Below are 23224 nucleotides of genomic sequence, written 5' to 3'. Positions count from 1 at the left end.
CGAAAACTAGAGACAAGTAGTAATATTCATCAAGGCAGGAATATTGGCAGAGAGGCAACCAGTCAACCTAGACCCCTTCATCGACAACAACTCTTTGATATCGCTGTAGCAAACATGATTAAATTATATATTTTATTTCATTTATAGATATATTATAATTTATTACAAACTTGAGTGTACAAATAAAATATTTCAAATACAAATAAAATTTTACAAACGATGAATGGAGTAAATATAAACAGTTTAGTCCATATGGCAGTTATCTAGCAATAAAATTAAACTGGTACACTTGATATGTGAATACTAGCGTGTAATGATGCTTTCTGACTAGTTATTTTACTAATAGCAGATCTGTCACTGTCTTGCGTAGGTGTTGGAGGCGATTCTCTCGCTACTACATGGCTGGTAAGGAAGTTATCATCAGAACTCTCCTCGTGGCTTACTATTGCAAAGTTCTGCCGGTTGGCCAAAGATTTGTGCTCGTAAAGGCGTTTCTGTTCCTTTTTTAAAAACAGATATATTCTTCTCGTAAGTAGCTGTGGTCACTTCAACCTCAATTTCCAGACCTCCCTGAATGATTGGCGATCTTCTAAGAATGACATCTACCACCCTTGCAATCATTGTTCTTCGGTGTATGATGAAAAATCTCTCTCTCACACTAAAACAAATAATGAAGCAGTAGGGATGGAAAAAATACGGTAGTATTGCGTTTTACCGAAGAACCAAAGTAAAATTCAACCAATTTAGTAAATGTAAAAACTCATTACTCACCACAAGTTGTTGGCTTATCAAAGGCCTAGAAAGCGATGAATATTCGTGAAAACATCTCGACGCAGCAAAAATTGTTTACCGTAGAATAGCATGATCTCCTCGCAGTTGTAAGCTAAATATAAACCGGAACACGCGGTGTGCGCATGCGTAGTAATAACTATTACTAGCTGGAATAGAGTTAACTTTTCCTAGAGAGCGGCAGTTTTCAGCCGCGAATAAATTCATCCGCGAATATGCATGAAAAGACAATTTTCGCGAAATATAACTCCGCGAATAAATTCATCCTGTAGGGTATGTCTCAGGCTGGTTAAGCTGTGCCCTTCGATCAAGAAGCCAACCGGAAGTCATTGCGAGGGCCCTGTCGTCGACCAAATTGGGGCTTAACTCGGTTCTGGCACTCATTGCTTCGGCGTCTCCCCTCTTTCTTGGCCTCGGCAATCAGCCGCCACACTGTTTTCCCAGTGCAGACCCTGAGGGCTACCCACTCAACGTCGGAAGCAGTGGTCAGCTGGGGCCAGAGCCAGTGCTCCCTATAAGTGCTTCCTGTCAATTTTTCCTTTTCAGCTTCCTGGATCAGTTTAGGCTAGCGGTTTGCATTGCCAACTTTTGCTAGCGACGGCTGCCTTCCAATAGTTCTTGAGCTTGCTTTTCTTGGCCGTGGTAAGTGGCTGGTTTGGCTACTTTATGCCAGATGCATCCTGCATGCAGCCTCTGCCTGCTGTCTTTGCCCCTCCATGCATGGCATACTTCACAGATCTTAACCAGTCTGCTTATTGCCACTGTCATCTCCGACCAGCACCATGTCAGGTGGAGGCAGCTGGTCGGTTTTTTTTGTATTAGAGTGGCAAGAGTGTGTGTGTCACACGATGATTTCTCCAATGGCCGGCATGCAGACTACATGCCATCGAGACTGGTTGTGAGGAAATGTCGCGGCCCCTAGCACTCTGTCCGTTTGTATTGGATAAATGGCTGGGTTTTGTGTATATCAAACTCTCGGTCTCTCAACTGTAGCTGGTTTTTTGTCACTTCTTTTGCCTCAGAGAGGGCCCAGTACATCGTGGCCATGGGTCCCCACCTGTAGCCTGTATCTAGGTCAGTTCCTTGTTGGCATCACCTCAAGTTTTCATCCGAGCTGTGTCACGAGTCCTAGGGTTGCCCTGGTTTGTCCTGGACCAACCCTCTTGCTGCCATAGTAGCAGTGGGCTGGTACATGCAACTGACCGCTTGCACGTGGTCCAGACAACCTCTGACATGGCTGTTGGGCTTCCTTTGAGTCTACCCAAGACCTGCCTTTTCATAGCGAGCTCTTTTCTGGTAGGTCTGTCATTCCTCAATTCAATGAGCTCACATTGTCTGCAGTCCTCGCATGTCTCCTGCAAGTGAGGCATGGTCGATGCAAAGTAGGAACTCTCGTCCATAAAGGTAAGGTTTGGAAATGTTTCACTGCTTTGGCTAGGGCCAACAACTCCTTTTGGGTGACGCAGTAGTTCCTTTCTGCAGACGCCAAGGTTCTGCTAAAGTACACAAACACTCTCAGTGCCCTCCTGAACTATGGATAATACTGCACCCACTCCACATTTGCTCGAGTCTGTGTCCAATATATACGACTGGCCCTAGTCAGGTTTCCCAGGACAGGCACCAAGCAATTGCATCTTTTCAGCTCCTCGAAAGTCGTTTGCTTTTCTTCATTCCACATCCACTTCTCGCTTTTTTCGTCTACTGGTGCGAAGTACAGACTATGGTAGCAAAGCTCGGTATGTACTAACAGTAGTATCCTGCCCTGCCCAAAAAGCTTAACCTCTCTTTCAGTGCCCTGTGGGTCAACCAATCTTGTGCCACCCTCGTTTTCTCCGTATCAGTAACTATTCTTTCAGTATTCATCGCATGGCTTAGGTAGTGCACCTCTGATTGGAAAAGCGTGCAGCTGACTTGAGTTAGAGCCCGGCTCTTTTCAGTCACTGCAACACTTCCAATCAATGCAGGTGCATGTCAAAATCTGATTCAATGACTATTATGTCATCTAAGTGAGGTAACACCATCCTCCAGTGCAGGCCGCGCAACCCGTGCTTCATTAACCTCTGGATGGTAGCCAGTGCGAAGGTAAGTCTAAATGGCAGAACCTGTCATTTCCGCAGACCAGAGCGAGTACCAAAGGCTGATATCTTCTGAGCGCCGACATCCAACGGCACCTGCTAGTAGCTACTGACCAGGTTCAGTGTACTGAAGAATTTTTTGTCGGCGAGCATGTCAAAGCTGTCATCGATCCAGGAAGGGGTGCGCATTCTGCTTGGTGAATGCGCTCAGCCAGCGGCAGTCAACACAAGACCGCGATCTAATACCTTTTTTCTACACCAACACTACCTGGGATCTCCTTATGCCTCCAGAGGGCTCGATGAATCCATATTTGAGAAGATCATGCGCTTATGGTCACTTCTCTTTAGTTTATTTTTCCGGTCTAAACCGGTGTGTGGGTTGACGCATGAGTCGGAAACCATCTTTCAGTAAAATGAAATGCTTTACCTTAGAGGTCGGTCACACATCTCCCTCACTGATGCTGAATGTGCTCTGGTTGCGTGTTAACAACCTTACTAGCAGCTCAGCTTGTCCGGCTCTGTGCAGTTTTTCTTGGCTACCAAGAACAGGTTTTCCAGAGGGCCTTGCATCTCTGTCTCTGGCGTTTTCGTATTTCGTGGTCGGAGACCCGAGCCGCAGAGGGCTGGTTTTTTCACTACCTGGTGGTCTTCCACGCCCATGTATGTGTCGATCGTGGCACTGGCTTGAAGATGTAAAGGTCGGCTCATGGGGTTTAGGCACCGTGTGACTAGGATTTCCTGTGGCCCAGACCGGTTCAAGCTCATAGCCAGCGGCGAACCTCCGGGGCAAGTCTCTATCAGCTCTGATGGACAGCAGTTTTAGGTGGTGATCCGACATTGAACAGCCATCTCAGTCGGTATTAGCACCACTGTGTCTCTTACCATCTGTACTTTGCCAAGTAACAGCTGCCCGTGTTTATCCGTACAAGTCAACGGTCATCCTTCGATGAAAACTATGTGTTTCTGAAACTCCATAGCAAACTGGTAGGCTGCCAAGTGAGGCATCTCCATGATGGCTTATTTGCTTATCTGGCTCACCACAAAGACCTCCTCTGTCCTAATGTCCAGAAGCGGTATGGGCAGGCATATAACTCTGTAGAATGGCAGTTGGGCTCCATCAGCCATGAGACAATGACTGTCGCTCTCTTTCACCAAGTTCTATGTGTATTGAGGAATCTTGTCGAGCACTTGCTTACTCAGCAAGCTTGTGGATACAACTGGTATCGATCGGGAACTAGATAGATTGCCCCTGTAGCTTCCCGAAGAGGAAGTAGCTTATAAAGTGGAGTTCGTCCAGAGCCTGTGTCTTGATCATTTTTGTACCACCCTTGCCTCGCGAGGCAAGATTTCTAAAGCCGGATAATCTTGAATCTGCTGGAGCAAACCTTTGGTGTGTTTGTCGAGTTCAAAAGAATGGGAAGCGTAAAGCAAATTAGACCTGCTGCTATCAAGGCTTACTTTTGATTACACACTGGCCGTAGTCTGAAGGAACTCGGCCAGTGTGTAATCAGAAGCTAGCCTTGAAAGCAGCAGGTCCAATTTACTTTACGCCTTCCATCAAGGACTTGCTTAAGGGAAACGTGTGTCGACTTAGACCCTAAGGGGAGGCTCTGTGTAAATCGACCTCTTTGCTTTTTAGGCAGGCTGTCGCCTACTCCCAGGCCGGAGTCCAGCAAACTTGCTTTCAAACGCACTCCTTGCAGCGCCACTTGGTGTGACTCGCACGAGCCAGATTGGTGTTTCCTCGACTGAGCAGTTTCTTAGGTATTCGGACTGCAGTTTCCTGAAGCCTCGTAGAAGATGCGGATAGCTATGGTCTAAGGCTCCTTCACTGCCACTTCATCTGGGGTGGTTGGGACAGACTCTATGTTGCATCTCCGTCACCTCTCAAACTTTTTCGGGCTTGAATCCAACCTGGCATGGTATCTTCAATCGGGTCGAAGCGTTTTTTTTCAGGACTGAGTTGGTTTGAGCCTCAGTGCAACCAGTAGTCGGCACTAGTGTGTCGGCTTCTGGCTAGAGCAGTCTATTTGGGCGTGAAAGGGCTTCTTTATGGTGGCCTCCTTAGACCTGAGCTTTTCATTGTGTAGCTGCTAAACCTGTTTCACCAGCTGTTGTAGGAGTAAAGCTAGTTGGTTGAAGGTCTGGTCCTGCGCCACTGCAAGTCTTCTGTTTGTCCTTTTCCCATAGCCGAGATGGTCGCTGACTGATGCTCTCCAGATTTAATCTTGAGCAGCTCCATGCCAGCTCGGACCGTGTCGGTCAACGAGGATGTAGGCGCTGCCAATAAATTGCATTGTACAGTTATTCAGGGTGCTGCAGAACATTTCCTTAGCCATGTCTCCTCAGTAGGTTGCCGGCAAGCCTCCATATGCTACTAGCACTAGCCGTTTCGCCTGGCTCTAAACAAATATAAATATAATGCAGAGAAAATATAAATATTGATGTATTTATTTGTTTGTATTTATGGAAAAAAGATATATACATGTATGTATACATATTCACATACTGACATACCGTGCATCTAGTAACAAAACGACCATGTTTCTTGTAATTTGTGATTAATAATGGTCATTATTGTTAGTGGTACAACTTTCTTTGTGATAATGAAGTCTCTCTTCTATTGCTGAACGAACTGCTGTGCCTGTACAAGTTTAGAGCAAATCAATGTTTCTTTTAATTACTGTTAGTGATTCAATTCTCTGTGAGATGTCTCTATCTTTTATAACTATCGATGAAGCCAGTCGTACTGAAGAAGCACTCACTTGTCACAAATGATAGAGGACATGCTAAATACCGATAAGCCACTGAGGCTATTTTATGCCATACAAATGACACAATATATCGTCAGGATCAAGAGAGAGAGATAGATAACTTTATGCATCGACTGCTCAAATTACTTTTGTAATGCTAGTAATTAGAAATATTACACTGCATTCTTGTTTCTCATCATTGTTCTCTCACTCGTGATTGCCTGCTATATATTATATCGCTGTAATTGGGAAATACCGCACTTTGTGATTACGTCCTAACTAAAGCCAAAGGATTCATCAGCTGTGTGGATGTTTATCAGACTGTAGCCATGAAATATATTGTGTGACAGGCGTGAAATTCATTAAGTAAAAATAAGGAACTTGCAGTTGATGATTTTGTTATTAGTGTAGGAGGCTGAAATACGGTTTTCTGATAAATAGTTGATCTGTAAAAAGTATCTGAAGTTTCCGATTTTTTAAGAAAAGATCAGCCGATACCGATTCAGATACCTAACACCCATATCGGCACCGATTCCGATATTAAAATCGGGGCAACTCTAGTTTGGGGTACTCATTCTCCCTGGAACTCTCCATTTACTATCACTACCGTAGTCTGAATGTATATATATATAGGTATATATATATATATGTGTGGGATATCAACCTTAAGCTTATAGTTTAAGGTTATTATCTAAATATATGTATATATATACATACATACATACATTTAGACATTAACATACACTTACATATATTTTCATACATTTACATATGGTTTAAATGTATACATATATATACACTTAGACTATATTTATGTATGTATATATATTTATACATATATATATAGATATTTATATATACATTTCGGCATCATTTCTGGTCAGGCACAAAATGTTACCTCATTCTCTTACAGATGGTAGATACAATGGAGGTTTCACACAAGTACGACGTGAAAGACTTGAATATTCTCACTGTCAAAGTCTATAAAGACAGAGCCGAAGTGACTCGGTCTATCAAAGTTTCTGTAGCGAAGGGTCAAGCAGAAATATTAGTTGAGAAGTTGTCTTCCTACTGTGATCTTGACTCGATTCGGTGATTATATTTTGTTGTATATGCTCGTTTATGCTAACCTGTGTTTTTTTAATTGATATTCGACTAGATTGGTTGTTCAACCGTTTGTTTCAATTTTGATACCGATGGTGTATTTGCATGATTACATTTAAGTCCATTGAAAGCAACAGTTTGCATGGCATCGCCTTGGGTGCATTTGATCCAAATTCTTTAATTTAATTACCTAATATGCAACGTTTTGTGTTATCACTGGTAATTTTCAGATTGTCAACAAATCGAATCTCCTACAAACCTTTCAAAAGACTAAACAAAGCATAGTCATTGATTGGAGGAAATGGTTTGGCAGCCATGACAATAATTAGGCTGCCATGACAGTTTCTTTTTAATGTTTTCGTTTTTAGTAAAATCCTGTGCACAACATATTTACTATATACCTGCTGTATCTTACTGTACAAACGAGGTAACTTTGATATAACCTTATAGTTAAAGTGAGAGTTGTTTGACCATGGAAAGTAATCAATTTTTCCGCAAAAAGGAAAACTGTCATCGTCATCAAGTTTTAGGTTATTGGTGAGACGTGAACCTCCACTTTAAATACTACTTTGTCGCTTCGAGATTAGACTAGTTTGTGTATTAGGTTATGACATTGTTCAGTTAACAAAGCTATTCATGTAAATCTTTAACAGAGTTGAAGGTAAGGGAAATGCATCTATTACCGAAGTTACTTCTGTGGAGAAACATGAAGAAGCCCCTAAAATGGATGAGTCAGAGGTCAAATCTCTTCAAGAACAACTCGCCGATCACAAGAAACAGATTCGTACATTAGAGGCGGAGCAAGAAAGAATTAAAAAGCGTAAAGAGGTCGTACTTGGTTTAGGAACCCAAGTAACGACTCCAGCTACTACCAAGGAGCAGGTGGGTGAAAGTAATTACCGTAAATCCTTTATTTGAGCACCACCTCTACTAGAACGAAATCTCAAATAGAACACCTCGCATAGGGGAAAGGTTAAAAAATACAGTACTATGGCGCTCAAATAGAGGTTTTACGATAACTACAGTCATTAATGCTGCGATGCCCAAGGGAGACTGCTAAATATAGGCAGCGTTAGCAAGGAGCAGGTGGGTGAAAGTAAATACCTTAATGGTTGATTTGCAACAAAATTCACATTACAGTTATTTGATATCAAAAGATTCACCATGTTTTACTATGTTGTGTTGTAGATGCCAAATATGTGGAAATGTGATTACAAGCTCTTAAAAGCTCAAAAACGAAAAGCCGCCGTAGATTGGAATCTCTTTATTTCTCTGACGTTGTCATTACAGTTTGGTTATTGTCTTGTCACGTGATGTTCTCACGTGAATTGAAAGGCCAATAAAAAGCTCAATATAAACTTATCATAGTACTAGTTCATGACAAACACTTCGGGTTTTACCGAAGACCCCGTATCAAATATAGATGCTTGCTACTTTACAGTTTAGGTTCAGCTTGATCTAGTCATCTAGTCGTAATCTGATCATGTGACCCATACTTTGCGAATAATTTCTGCAGCATTTTTCCATTATCACAGGTGACCAACAGACTCGTCATGTTTAACAGACAATAATATGTACTCCTTCGAGCTATGGTTAAAAAATTAAACGGAGTTTTACGGTAGGTTTTGAGATATGAGTGCTGAAAGTGACAGCATTGCAATGAAGATGAAATAGACGCGTAAGAACGATAGACATGGTTTTATTGAGTGCGTGAAGTATATTTGTGAAAATATTTCGACGAATGAGGTTGCATAAAAGTGTAAACAGAAGCTATCTTGTACAACTACGTCCCATTTGAGCTGTTTTGGAAAGAGATTCTAATCTACGGCGGTTTTGTGATGGCGGCGATTAACTGTTCGTTTTTGAGCTTTTAAGAGCTTGTAATCACATTTCCACATATTTGGCACCTACAACACAGCAGAGTAAGACATGGTGAATATTTTGATATCAAATAACTGTAATGTGAACTTTGTTGCAAGTCAACCCTTAAAACCTCTATTTGAGCACCACCTTTAATAAAACAAAACCTCTAATAGAACGCCACTATAGGGTAAGGGTTGAAAATACAGCATCATGCCGCTCAAATAAAGGTTTTACAGTAATTAGAGACATTGATGTGCCCTGTCCGAGGGAGAGTGCAAAATATAGGCAGCGTTAGCATCGATTCGCCCTTAAAAAGTTAAATATATCTTCAAAAAATCCTGACGAGTTAGTCGAAAAATACAGCACCACCTTCTATTTGAACGTCACCTCTAATAAAGTGCCATGCCTCTCAAATAAAGTCATAGTTTTACAGTCATTAGAGTCATTGCTGTCTCAACTTTGACTTTGAATCTGAAGCTTTGAGTTCATAATATTATCTAATCGTACTTCAGTTTTGTTTCTAGTTTTCTGACTGAACATAAAGTTTACCGATTGTTGTCAAGCACTGCTGATCAGGTATCTGGTGCTACCATAGACCTATTAACTATAGTATAGTTAATAGGTCTATTAACTATAGTATAGTTAATAGATCTGTGGGTGCTACTTAGAATAATCTCTCCTGCTTCGTGGCCTCAGCTGTATCAAAATTTTGTGTGGACCCTATTTGGAGACGTATATCAATATACTGTCAGTCCTTCCGTTAAGGCATGAATGAGAGCACATAGTCTATTGATATAAATGTTTTGCATATTGTCAATATGTGACTTCAGGGAGTTTTCTCCACTCACTACAGCATTAATTTGGATACGTACAGCATTACACTGTCAGTCTCATTTCTAATGCATGAATCTGGAGAACTCAGTCTTTTGGTGTGAAAGTCTCCTACTCATGAGCTGTTTGATATCAGTGATAAATCGCTGACTCAGTTCTCAAATCAGCTAACTGCAAAAATGAAAAACCGGAGATAATTGCATTTTTGGGTGTTTATACATATAGAGTTACAAATATATGGACTAATTTTCTTTGCCAAGTTTTGGTTTTTCTCTGAGATCATAATCATATAAATCAGCTTAATGGGTTTATTCTATAAACTCATTAGAGCGCAAACCCCTCAACTGGTTTATTCAATACAGAGTATATACAGGGTGTCCGTAAAGTCATGATGCAACTAAAAGATTAATTACTAAGCCAGTTGTTGAGATCGGTTGTTAACCAGATTTGTTTTGTTTTTATCAGTGATTAGTAAAGTATTTTTACCAAAAATGAAAAAATAAAATGAAGAAATGAAAAAATTCTTTTTCCACTTGCAGTCTTGGTTTCAGACAGTTGAAATTACATAAAGTATATTATACAAACTGCTCCATTGCATAGACGCAACTCACAACTCAACGCTGCTTCGTGGCGTGAGACTTGAACAAGCATGAAGGTTGCAAATAGGAGGCAAAAAATGTTGTATTGCAGAATGTGAAGTTTTAAACGAAATATCTAGGTGAGTACTTTTGTACATTAAACCATATTATTTTTAAAAACTGAAACTTAACCTTTACAGCATTTTGTGTCATCAATATTGAATTTTGTTTTGAATACCGCAAAATGGTACTCGTAATATTCTCAGTTCTCCTTCTCTATATAGCAATAAATATGGTATGTTGTACCGAGACTCGTAAGGATGCTGGTACCAACAAAGAAAACTGCATGTCAATGGTCAAAGATGACAGTATTGTATCAGATACAATGGCAGTCCACAATTCTTCAATTGTTCGAACTGGGCCGAATGTGATGGCTGACACTTCTAATGCAAACAACATGGACTATCCTACACCGAGTACTTGTGGTTCTGTAGTGCTGAAACAGAAGTCTCCCAATCTTGCAAGAGTAAAAAAAATGAAACCATTTAGGCTAAGAATGTAAATATAAAATACAAAAATGTTACCTCTACATGCTTCGCATTCTAGAATGGGTATAAGATAGGCGCTGCACATGCAGGCATAGTAAATAAATTTGTATATACTTTAAGTAAGGTAATTAGTGTAATTTATATATTTGGGAAATTCTGTTTGAATTTGGTTATTCACTTTAAATAGTGCTAAATACTTTAATAATACAAAGAAATATTTGGATGAAAGTTATATGAGAAAATTTCTTTTTAGATTTGGCAATGAGAATGACAAAATGGCAAGGAATACACAACTCGGAAAAGTTATTCTTAGGTGAACAGTAAAGGCAATATAGTGTTTTAGATACAAGTTCAAATGCCAACAAAAGTAAACTCAACAAGATCGAGAAGAAATTCATGTGTCATTCTAGAAACAAGGCTGGAAAGGCCAACAGAACATTTTTCAAACTACCACTAAGAAAGAAGAAGCCAACTCTAGAAAGCGAAAAGACTACAAAGGCACCAAAACATGCTTCATTAAATATTACTTGTCTACAATTCATGGATGCGACATTCAGGCTTGCAAAAACTTTTATGTAAAAACATTAGATATTGATAAATCAAGAGTATCCGGCTTTCATGGCATAAAGATCCAGTCACCAATTTACCTGATGCTAGTGCATACAAACATTCATTGAATAGTAAAAAATATTCTTTCAAAATTCTTGAAGACAGAAAATCACATCAAAAGTTTTCCAAAGGTAGAATCGTAATAATGTTGAGCAGATTCCAAGAAAGAGTATTTGGACCCAGATCTATTAACGGCTAAAGTGTACATGTTGAACTAGCAATAACAAGTAGCCAATCAAAAAGATCCAGTTCTGGAGTGAAAATACTAAGAGGTTTTTAATGAGAGATTCAATGTGGATTTTCATATACCGAAGAAGGATCGATGCGACAAATGCAAACTATATAAGCAAAAGAAAGCCCACAGGTCTGTAACCGAAGAGGAGGAAAAAGACTACCAATCTCACAGGAAACTGATTATAGCAACCAGAGAGAAGAGAGAAAAAGATCGAAAACAGACAAATACATTGGGATATCCTTTAATTTAGAGAACATAGTTGCATTACCGAAATGCCAGGTTTCTTCTTGGTTTTAAGCTCATAACCTATAACTTGACAAGGATTATCCAGAGACGCTCTCAGGTGGAAATCGGAATGATATAGCCAGTGGGCTGACTGCTATTCTTGAGAAAGTAATGTCTGACCATTCCAGCACTCAACATATTAATTTATGGTTTGATAGCTGCGCCTCACGGAACTGGAACAATGTCATGTCTTATGCTTTACAACATTTTGTGCAAAATCATGACAAACTTGTGTCTGTAACGTAGAAATATTGCGAGTCTGGACACAGCTCAATACAAGAAATTGATTCTGTTCATAGCGTGATCGAAAGAGCTCTACAACCGCATGACATATACAGTCCACTCTCTCTCTCTCTCTCATTCGCTACCTACTCAATATAACAGCAAACAAGAAAGCTGTGGAAGTCACTCTTTTGACAAAAAAGCACATCAAAAAGTATAGTGAAATGACAAAAACAGGGCATTACAATCTTGTACGCTACACCAATGTGAAGAAGCCTGTGTGCCATGCAGCTAGACCTCAAAATGTTTCTCATCGTGAGCACTGGAATGACCCTACTTCAAAAGTGAGTTCCGTTATAAGTCGAACCCGGTCAAGGAGATCCTCATCTGACATTAGATTAGTCAATGCTCCAGAAGATAAAAGGGTTATAACATTAGCTGTAGCAATAGTGAAAGATCTCAAGTCAATGTTTTCTTTTATGGCAAAAGCAGACAAATCATACATGGAATCGCTTCTTAATTAGACTCAATTTACCATCATAACTTTGTACTTATGTGCTGTAATGTTGTGAAATTATCTGGCTGTCCATTTAGAGAAAGCAGATACAATATTTGTACACTACAAACCAATGTTATTCTATGCGCTTGTGCATCCTCAAACGCGTTGTTATGCATCATTGATATACCAATTGGCTGCTTTGTGGGCTAAGTTCTATACTGGTTTGTGAACCAGCAAGGCTATGGCCCTTGCTCTCTCTTTTGCTCTCCCAAGCTGATTCATGCTCACTCTCTCGCTTTCACTGTCTCTCAGACTTGCTCTTTCATCTTCAATTTGATGGACAATCCATTCATCTCACAATTTGATGGAAAAAATTTTTATGCCTCCCATTCTGGTTAGCTCATAGTTTTGTCAATCTTTTTGCGGTAGACAAAATCATGCTCGTAAGCCGAAGTATGACTGTATTGTGTTCAAGTTACAGTGTTGGGCGTCTCTATTCTGTCTGTTTCTTTACAACTATAGACTTTGTAATCACACTTTCGATTGATCTCAGCGTTTTAATCGTTAGCAAGTTTTCTCGATTTTAATCTTGAAAAATCGTGGCAGTCATATCACCTCAAACATCAAAACCAATCGCAAATGATATAAAAATACCGATACTTTCTGATAGAGTAATCGTAATCATAATCACACTTTCATGCCATTTGGATGCTAGATCTGGATATCAATAGCAACTTATTAACTCAATAGTCTGGTTTTTATTGAGCAGCCTTTTTATTGAAGTAAGAAAGCACCAAAATTTAATTTTTCATCGATATTTTACTGATGTACATTACAGGTGGCCCCAGTGAACCTGTTCAGTGATGCATCTCTGGATGGTGCTATGAAGTTTATGGACTTCTATGAAGAACAGCTGAGACACTGTGATACCGAGGCATTCAGGATCGATGCTGAACTGCAAGAACATTCCGCGAAATGTATTCTACTAGAAAAAAACTGTCAGGAGTCATCCGCTCCAGTCAATGAGAATGTGCGAATCAACAGGTGGATAGATGCTAATAATAAATCTGAATTGACCTAGTAAACTGCTAGCTACCAGCAATACTTGTCGTTTTTTGTTTATTGTCTTTATTAAGTATGTCCAGGCACTTGCAGTATAGGCCTACCCTGATATACTGTATGGTGTGTATAGTATGGCGATAGCTGATATGAGTTTACTCGATTCAATTTTCATGATTTTTACTTTTCACAAAGGAGCGCTCGTTCCCTTTGTTATACACAAAATAAGATATTTCTGTAGATGTTACTTTTATTTGGCTTAGATGGTTCATACTACAGTAGCTCTGACCAGGTTTTAGCATTATAAAACACTCGCTCATATTTTAGTTTCACGTGTCGAATCTCAAACATCGGTAAGTAAGTTGCTTGTAAAAGTTGTTTTTGTTGCAGACAAGTGTCGGTGTTACTTGATGTGAAAGAGGAAGGCGAGATATCTCTTGCACTCTCGTATCTCGTAACTGAAGCAGCTTGGAAACCACAGTATGACATCCGAGCGTTTAGCGCCGACAGCCTTTTAAAGGTACTTGCGAACATTCACTTTAACACAAGCAGAAATAATTTTACTATAATACGAGTCATGTCTGTCTGTCTGTCCAAAACCACAGATGAAGGTTAAGACAAAAATATTGGTGTAAGCAGGATCAAACTTTAAGATTCAGCTTGGCAGACCGACACTACTGACTACTCTCTGTGCCACTGCAAGGATACTAGACTATACTGTAACCTTTACTATAATCCTACTATAATCTTTACTATAATATTTACTATAATTTTTACTATAATCTTTACTATAATCTTTATTATAATCTTCACTATAATCTTTACTATAGTCTTTACTATAATCTTTACTATAGTCTTTACTATAATCTTTACTATAACCTTTACTGTAATCTTTACTATAGTCTTTACTATAATCTTTACTATAATAATAGCGGTATCTGTTTGTACAAGGCCATGCTGAGGTTCCTTTAGGAAAAAACATTGCATCATAAGGGAATTGAACCCAGTTATTCAGAGTCTTAGTCAAGCTTGCTATCACTGCACCACCTCTCCACATCTAAAAATACTTTTCCACATAGTTTGTACACATGATGATCTCTCATGGTCCATGATACTACCAACTTGCTAGTTTATATAGCAGCATCATGCATGCTAATACAATAGTTTTTGAGGATATTAAGGTAATGGTGTAGTGATGAAAACAGTAGGAGCGGTCCTTTTGAACCAATAACTTTTCTGAAGCTCGTTATTCTGGCTACGTTGTGATACAAGCACTCTTGTTCGTGGTTATTAATAGTAATCTCTACTAGCACAAATTATAATCCGTAGCGCAAACTATTAAACATCCTCATATCAGAGAAATGCTCTGCTTATTTGAACTATAAGATACATTGAAATATTACTTTCCGCTTATATTCATTTTATTATTAATATTTCACTTTTAAATTTTAATAAATTATCTGTTTCGTTACACGTACCATTTATGGTTTCAGGTTCTTTAACATCATAAGAAGATCATAGAGATTTCAGTTCGCAGTTGGAGCGGGAGTATTTTGATAGAAAATGTTTCCAAGACAATTGATGCTCATTGAATAATACTATTGCAGGTGACTTACTTTGGTCTCATCACCCAGAAGACAGGTGAAGATTGGAATGATGTAAGAATATTTCTTTCTACAGCCCAGCCGAGTGTTGGAGGGGATATGCCTGTGCTTCCTTCACAAACTGTTCATTTCAAGGCACCCACGTAAGATTTGCTGTTAGGCCAGGATTAAATGTCATGCCGGATATTGGCCAATTTTTGCCTCAATTCTTTTGAGAGTCGTCTCCTTACCAGAGTTGAAAATTGAACACTGATGTTCACAAGTACAGTCATACCTCGACATTCAAGTGCCCAACATACAAAAAAATCAAGTTACGAGCAGAATTTCAGGCAATTTGCTTCTTAGAGATACGAGTAACCGTTGAAGTGTGAGCATGTGAGCCGGCTCTCGACGCTCGCTATGTGACCAAGTATGCGAGAGATCGCTTTCAGGAACATCATCCCTCGGTCTTTCTATTTGAATCAGTTTGAAAAAGTTTTTTAAGGTGCTAAATCGGAAACAGATAATAAAAATATTATTACGCCCAAATTAACAGAAGTTTAGTAAAGTTTAGTAAAAGATTAAAACTTAGAATTAAGTGCGTGTTTAGTAAGCTAAATTCCTTCAAGTTAATTTCAAAGTTTTTATTACATAGTGTCACAGAAGTTTAGTGTACCAAACGTGTTGTTTTCAAGCCATCTGTCAAGTCTTTCTTTAATTCGGAGAGACCTGACAGCTAGCATCGCAGTTGGCCGCTTATGTGTGTTTCGAAGGTAAAAATTCCATATTGTAGTATACATAATTGTGTTACATTTTATTGCAGATCATATCATAACAACAAAAAGGTATTTGTTACTTTGTTAGCGTGGTTACTAAATTACAACAATCGAAAACACAACTTTTTCCATTGCGAAACCTCTATTTGATCGCCACCTTAATTTTAATTCCCTTTATAGAAGAAGGGTTGAAAATACAATGTCAACCTTCAATTTAACGCCACCCCTTAATTGAACGCTACCATTTAATTGAACGCCACCATTTAATGGAACGCTACCCTTTAATCGAATGCCACGCTTTAATTGAAAGCTACCTCTCTTTGCCCACCACTTTGACATTCAAAGGGATCAGTAAAAAAGTTTCCACAAAATGGTGCTAATATCAGCTCGGTTACATCAATAACAATTAACTGTTTCGTGGTTACTGTAGTGGTTGCCATGATTTTAGTGATGGTGTACTGACGAATTGTCACAATCATCAGAACTACATTCTGATTAGAAATCACTATGGTCTAAATCATATCCATTCAGACTTGTCCATAATGTGGTTTACAATTTTACCTGAAAACTTTAGTGTTTTGATAAACGATGAGAATACCTGCTATAGGAATAGGGTTGTAAAATTAAACATGACATTAATAAAAAGTTTTTACGTTATATCCTGTTTTAGTTAGTTTTTTTATGGTAATCGCAATGGATTAATTTGTATTTAGTTATTTTATATAAGAAATAGTGCATTGAGACAGAAGTAAATTGACATACTATCTCAATCATTGAACGCATTAAGCTGAATATATGTCAAGGTATGACTGCAATATAATGAGTAAATCATTTTGAGAGCTTTTGTTATATGATGAACTATTTGTTAATGTATTACACTTTGCTATATAATAAAATATCTGCTGATGTACATGTAATTTAATTTGCTATATAATAAAATATTTATTAAATTAGTATAATTTGTTATGTAGTAAAATAATTGTTAATGTAATATAGTTTCCTATGTAATTTAATATTCGGTAATTTAATATAATTTGCTATGTAACAAAATATTTGATAATTTAATATAATTTGCTAAGTAATAAAATATTTGGTAATATAATATAAATTGTTATATAATAAATTATTTGTTAATGTAATATAATTTGCTACATAATAAAATATTTGTTATTGTAATATAATAAAAAAATTTTAATATAATAAAATTTGCTATGCAATAAAATATTTATTAATGTAATATAATTTGCTATATAATAAAATATTTGTTACTGTAATATAATAAAATATTTTTAATATAATATAATTTGCTATGTAACAAAATAATTGTTAATGTAATCTAAATTGTTATATAATAAAACATTTGGTAAGGTAATATAATTTGCGGTATACTAAACTAGAAATTCCCCTCTCATACAGCCCACGACCAAAGTGATAATGGAAAAAGAAAGGGAATTGCCGGTTGAGAAATGCAATATTAGCAGTCAAATGACACTGCAGTGCAATAGGATAACTGCAATGGTAGCTGTAATGTACTGGGTGTTATTATGTACAACAAACAGCAATAATGAGGGGAAAAGATTACATGTTTATATCTCTCTCCTGCAATAGGAGGAATGCAATATTAAAAGTAAAATGGCAAGCTGCTGTGTAATATACACAGGCTGGGGGATGTATATACTATATACTAGCAACCAATATCAAGAAGTTGTGATACTTATCTAGATTTCTGTATTTATATCTAAAAAATTATGCCGAATTTAAAAATCTAAACAGATTTAGCTTTTTGTCATAAAAATAGATCTATATCTATAAGAAAATGTAGGCCTATTACCTAATTTTGCATATATTAAAAACAGCTTGGCAGTACCGCGATATTTGGCTCAGCCGCAGTATCATCAACAAAATCGTTAAAAAAATAATAACAGTAACATATTGCACACCATCGGTCACTATATACTTCGTTCTTGTCAATTCGAATGATTATTCTTATAACTAAATCTTATAATAATCGTATAAAATCGAATAATTATTCTTACAATTAAATATTGTAATAATCTTATAAAAATCGTTAGAAAAATATCATCGTCATTTCCTTTACTGCTTTGGACATCAGTTGACATGTTAAAGTACTCATTATAAGTGTCCCAAATGGCAGAGTCCGATAGAATCGGCAAAAAATAAACGATTACTTTTCAGTACTTCTACGTTAATTACAGAAACTTTCGGCAATTGGACAATGCCATAGACTGGTGAAATGTGCACATTTTTGTCGTGAAATCCGCATGACTTAATGGTTTTACTTTCTATCTCACGGCCTTATCGGCATTTTGTTGTCCGGTCTTAATTTTGATTTTAAACGGCTTGTCAAGTTTTTATGGCAATTTTAGGCGAAATTAATCTGTTTATTTATGTATAATCCGATCAGATAAGTTAGTTTTAGGATATTGTGTCAACCTTTCAAAGACTTGGTAACATATTTAAATATGTTTATATGCGTTTTGTATCATTATTATACTTAAACGACTCTACACAAAAATGGTTATATTTTTTGATTGGATTTCGGTACAAGGGTTTGGTAACTGCCGTTGGCGGATAATTTTTCGGGAGTTGTGTGCGCATGTGCATTTATCATAAAGCTCCCAAACAATCGTTTCGCTCGTGTTTGGTCGTGGGAATATTTGTTAAGGTGATATTATTTGCTATGTAATAAAATGTTTGTTAATGTAATATAGTTTGCTATGTAATACAATATTTGTTAATTTAATATAATGTGTTGTATAATTAAAAATTTATCATTGTAATATAATTTGCTCTGCAATCAAGTGTTCGTTTTCAACATTTTGAATGCTCCTAATTTTGCCTTTGTTTCAACAAAGGTTGACTTACAACAAAATTCACATTACAGTTATTGGATATCAAAAAATTCACCATGTCTTACTCTGCTGTGTTGTAGGTGCAAAATATGTGGAAATGTGATTACAAGCTCTTAAAGGCTAAAAAACGAACTGTTAATCGTCGCCATAACGAAACTGCCGCAGATTGGACTCTTCTTCCACACAGGGCGAATAATTTCTGCAGCATTTTTCGACTATTGCAGGTGACCAACAGGCTCATCATGTTTATCAGAGGATGATATCCACTCCTTCGAGCTACAGTTAAAAAATTAAACAAATTTTTACAGTGGGATTTGAAATATCAGTGCTCAAAATGACAGCATTACAATGCTGATCAAAAAGACACGTAAGGACAATAGACATGGTTTTATTGAATGCGTGAAGTATATTTGTGAAAATACTCCGACGAATGAGGTTGCATGAAAGTGTAAACAGAAGCCATCTTGTTCAGCTACGTCCCATCAGAGCTGTTTTTAAAAGGGATTTTTATCTATGGCAGTTTCATGATGGCAGCGATTAATTGTTCGTTTTGAGCTTTTAAGAGCTTTTAATCACATTTCCACATATTTTGCACCCACAACACGGCAGAGTAAAACATGGTGAATCTTTTGATGCGAAATAACTGTAATGTGAATTTTGTTGCAAGTCAACCTTTAAAGGTGTTGACCTCAAGCATTGTTCTATTTGACCATCCAGACAGCCAACTAAACAACCAACTAAACAACCAACCAGACAACCAACCAGGCAACCAACCAGACAACTATCCAGACAACCAACCAGACAACCAACCAAACAAACAACCAACTAAACAACCAACTAAATAACTAACCCAGTCAACCAACCAGACAACCATCCAGACAACCAACTAAACAACCAACTGAACAACCATCACTGTCTGTCTTCCCTAAATCGTTTAATGGTGTTTCACCCTTATCTATTTATGTTCTTTTATGTTTTGCCGGCGGCAATCTAGATATGGGACTTATGGAAATCTTAGAGCAATGTCTGGCAGATTATTGTCATCGCGCCCACTTAAGATGGATGTCCAAACATCAAAGGTGACTTTGCAGGGAATGTCATTATTTTACTAATGCATGTGTTCACTCTCAACTAAACTCATCAAGTTTACAGGCTACTCAATCAGTGCAACTGTTTGACTGTTTTATGGCTTTGATGGACTGCAAAGAAATGTGTTCTTTTTCTGTTTATTTCAGGTGCAGTCTGGAACTCTGAGCACAACATTTGAAGTGACCAGGCCATCTACTATACTCAGTGACAACACAGGTTAGTTATACTCTCTTTCATAGTCAGTGACAGTAGGAGTATATCTATCATAGTTAGTGATAGTATCAGTATGTCTATCATAGTCATTGATAGTTTGACAATGTATATTATAGTCAGTGAAAGTATCAGTATGTATATCATAGTCAGTGACAGTATGAGTATATCTATCATAGTCGATGATAGTATCAGTATGTCTATCATAGCCAGTGATAGTATGAGTATATCTATCATAGTCAGTGATAGTATGAGTATGTATATCATAGTCAGTGACAGTATGAGTATGTATATCATAGTCAGTGATAGTATGAGTATGTCTATCATTGTCAGTGATAGTATGAGTTTGTATATCATAGTCAGTGATGGTATGAGTATGTCTATCATAGTCAGTGATAATATGAGTATGTCTATCATAGTCAGTGATAGTATGAGTATGTCTATCATAGTCAGTGATAGTATGAATATGTCTATCATAGTCAGTGATAGTATGAGTATGTTTATCATAGTCAGTGACAGTATGAGTATGTATATCATAGTCAGTGATAGTATGAGTATGTCTATCATTGTCAGTGATAGTATGAGTATGTCTATCATAGTCAGTGATATTATGAGTATGTCTATCATAGTCAGTGATAGTATGAGTATGTTTATCATAGTCTGTGATATTATGAGTATGTCTATCATAGTTGGTGGTAGTATGAATATGTCTATCATTGTCAGTGATAATATGGGTATGTATATCATAGTCAATGATAGTATGAGTATATGTATCATAGTCAGTGATAGTATGAGTATGCCTATCATAGTCAGTGATAGTTTGAGTATATCTATCATAGTCAGTGATAGTTTGAGTATATCTATCATAGTCATTGATAGTGTAAGTTATGATTTGAATACAATCTCGTAATACTTTATTTTCTTCATCTTACGAAACTCATTCTGTTCATATCAAAGATTCATTAGACTTATTTTGGAAATCCAGTCGACTGTCACCACACAATAGATACATTGAAGACATTTTGTTAGACTGTCACCACACAATAGAGACATTGAAGACATTCTGTTAGACTGTCACCACACAATAGATACATTGAAGACATTCTGTTAGACTGTCACCACACAATAGATACATTGAAGACATTTTGTTATACTGTCACCACACAATAGATACATCGAAGACATTTTGTTAGACTGTCACCACACAATAGATACATTGAAGATATTTTGTTAGACTGTCACCACACAATAGATACATTGAAGACATTTTGTTAGACTGTCACCACACAATAGATACATTGAAGACATTTTGTTAGACTGTCACTACACAATAGATACATTGAAGACATTTTGTTAGACTGTCACCACACAATAGATACATTGAAGATATTTTTATCTGTGGAATAATAATCAAAATGGGCGTACTCACCTGTGCATGCGTGCGTGTTGGGTGGGTGGGTGGGTGTGGTGTGTGTGTGTGTGTGTGTTTCAGTTTGTCCGGCTATAGCTGTTAAAATAGCGGAATGAAGAATCTGTATCGCAGAAGATTGTATCTCGGAACAGGCCTGTATTCCTTGGGGCGGTTGGGCGGCTGAGCCGCCCAACCGCCTTTTTCTGATAAGGATTGTCATGACTTTTGGGGGCTAAGTAGTAAGAATTGCGGTCTAAGCTCATTTACTTGGAATTTCTAACATTTAATTTACTAGCAACTAGCATTCTATATTGTCTCCGCGGAGATCTCGCTAAATGAGTGATCTTGTGAGACTTTGTTAAGATTTGGAAACTGAACTTTATTGCTTATAGTTGGGGTGTGAAGAAGACCTCCAAACATGCATTTTCCTTATCATATAAAACTTGATCAACGTAGAATCATAACATCGATGAGGAGCACTACGGGGCAGGCTAAATAATCTTCTAATATTACACATATAAAAAAAATGTTGAATTCGTTACGGAATCAGTTGTGAAAGTTTTATGCCATGGGCACATTGACAGAACAAGAGCTATTGCAATAAAGAAGCAATAGTTCTTGTTCTGTAAATGTCTCTTGCAGAAATCTGTAGTGTCATGAGTTTTATATCGTTCGTTGAATAAAGAAAAGGTTTAGCCTACCATGAACCATAAACAATATATTTATGTAGATTTTGATGCTTACAATTGATTGCATTTATGCATACATTGAGGGTTGTTGATGCTTAAAATGCCGAGAGCTTCGGGCTCTGCCCTGAACCCCATTGGGGGGCTTCCACCGCCCCTAAACCCCCAGGTGTTCATAACTAGTCGCCTAGCATTTGCAGCCCCAACTTGCAACTAGGGAATACAGGCCTGTCTCGGGACCTCCCGTTCGCCAGTTAAATTCCTTATCAATTTAGCTACACGAGATGGATTTATGGGATCTTCTGACTGCAACACTTTTTTTGTTTAGTGATTTTGTCATTTTCTCGTCTTTCATTTTTCATTTAATTTTTCCAGAACACAAAGTGACTGTCGCTCTCATTGATTTAAAGGCAGCGTTTGAGCACTTCTCAGCACCCAAGATGGTAGCCAACGCCTATCTGAAAGCTAAACTAGTAAACGACAGCCCATACCTTATATTATCCGGACCCTGCAACATCTTCATGGATAATAGCTTCATTACAAAGGTTCCATAATTGCGCTGCTTCATTTTTATTCATGCGGAAGTTTTCTTTTCATGCATTTGTGCAGACTATTATATTGGCGAAGAAACAAATGCGTGACTAGCATATGAATACGTGCGTATAGTACCTGTTCAACTTTTTATTTGACTCTTTTATTCCATAATGTAAATATATCTGCAACTCAAATACGTACCATAGTGTCTAAATCAGAATCATTATTGTCAATTTCATCAACACCAGTATTAGAAGTCGTTGAAGGTGATATCACAGTGAAAAGCTGCAAGAGCGACTTTTGAGAAGACGCCATGCTGAATTCTGAAGGAATTATGACAACTTTTTATAATTACGCCAACCTTATAAAAAGCCAACAATTTAAATTATTCGCGGATTTTAACCATTCGCGGAATTGTCCACCGCTCATTCACAAATTTCTCATCTTTCGAATAATATATCCTAGATGCTCTATTTTACCAGGCATCGTGTTGCACCTACTTTTTGTATATCAATCATGCTATTACAGGTTTTTATTGCATGAACATATCTAGCTTCTTGCTAGGACTAGCAACGTGTGCTATGATGAATTTTGTAGGAGTTGTACTAACCA

General features: G+C 37.6%; 1 protein-coding gene across 2 annotated transcripts in view; it reads left to right on the top strand.

Annotated features, from left to right (window-relative positions):
- Positions 1–23224, top strand: part of LOC137408899 (protein F37C4.5-like) — a 35442-nt gene that overhangs the window by 6295 nt on the left and 5923 nt on the right. For both annotated transcript variants that reach the window (XM_068095520.1, XM_068095519.1), the window contains exons 2-9: positions 6531–6709; positions 7375–7603; positions 13230–13435; positions 13841–13970; positions 15058–15197; positions 19677–19761; positions 19918–19987; positions 22454–22623. In XM_068095520.1, coding sequence (XP_067951621.1) covers positions 6531–6709; positions 7375–7603; positions 13230–13435; positions 13841–13970; positions 15058–15197; positions 19677–19761; positions 19918–19987; positions 22454–22623 — 1209 coding nt within the window. The remainder of the gene's footprint in view (positions 1–6530; positions 6710–7374; positions 7604–13229; positions 13436–13840; positions 13971–15057; positions 15198–19676; positions 19762–19917; positions 19988–22453; positions 22624–23224) is intronic.

The sequence above is a fragment of the Watersipora subatra genome, chromosome 11, assembly GCF_963576615.1.
Source record: "Watersipora subatra chromosome 11, tzWatSuba1.1, whole genome shotgun sequence".
In the NCBI taxonomy this organism is placed as follows: Eukaryota; Metazoa; Bryozoa; class Gymnolaemata; order Cheilostomatida; family Watersiporidae; genus Watersipora; species Watersipora subatra.
The sequence above is the reverse complement of the archived record's forward strand: the minus strand, read 5'-3'. Positions and strand labels throughout refer to the sequence as shown.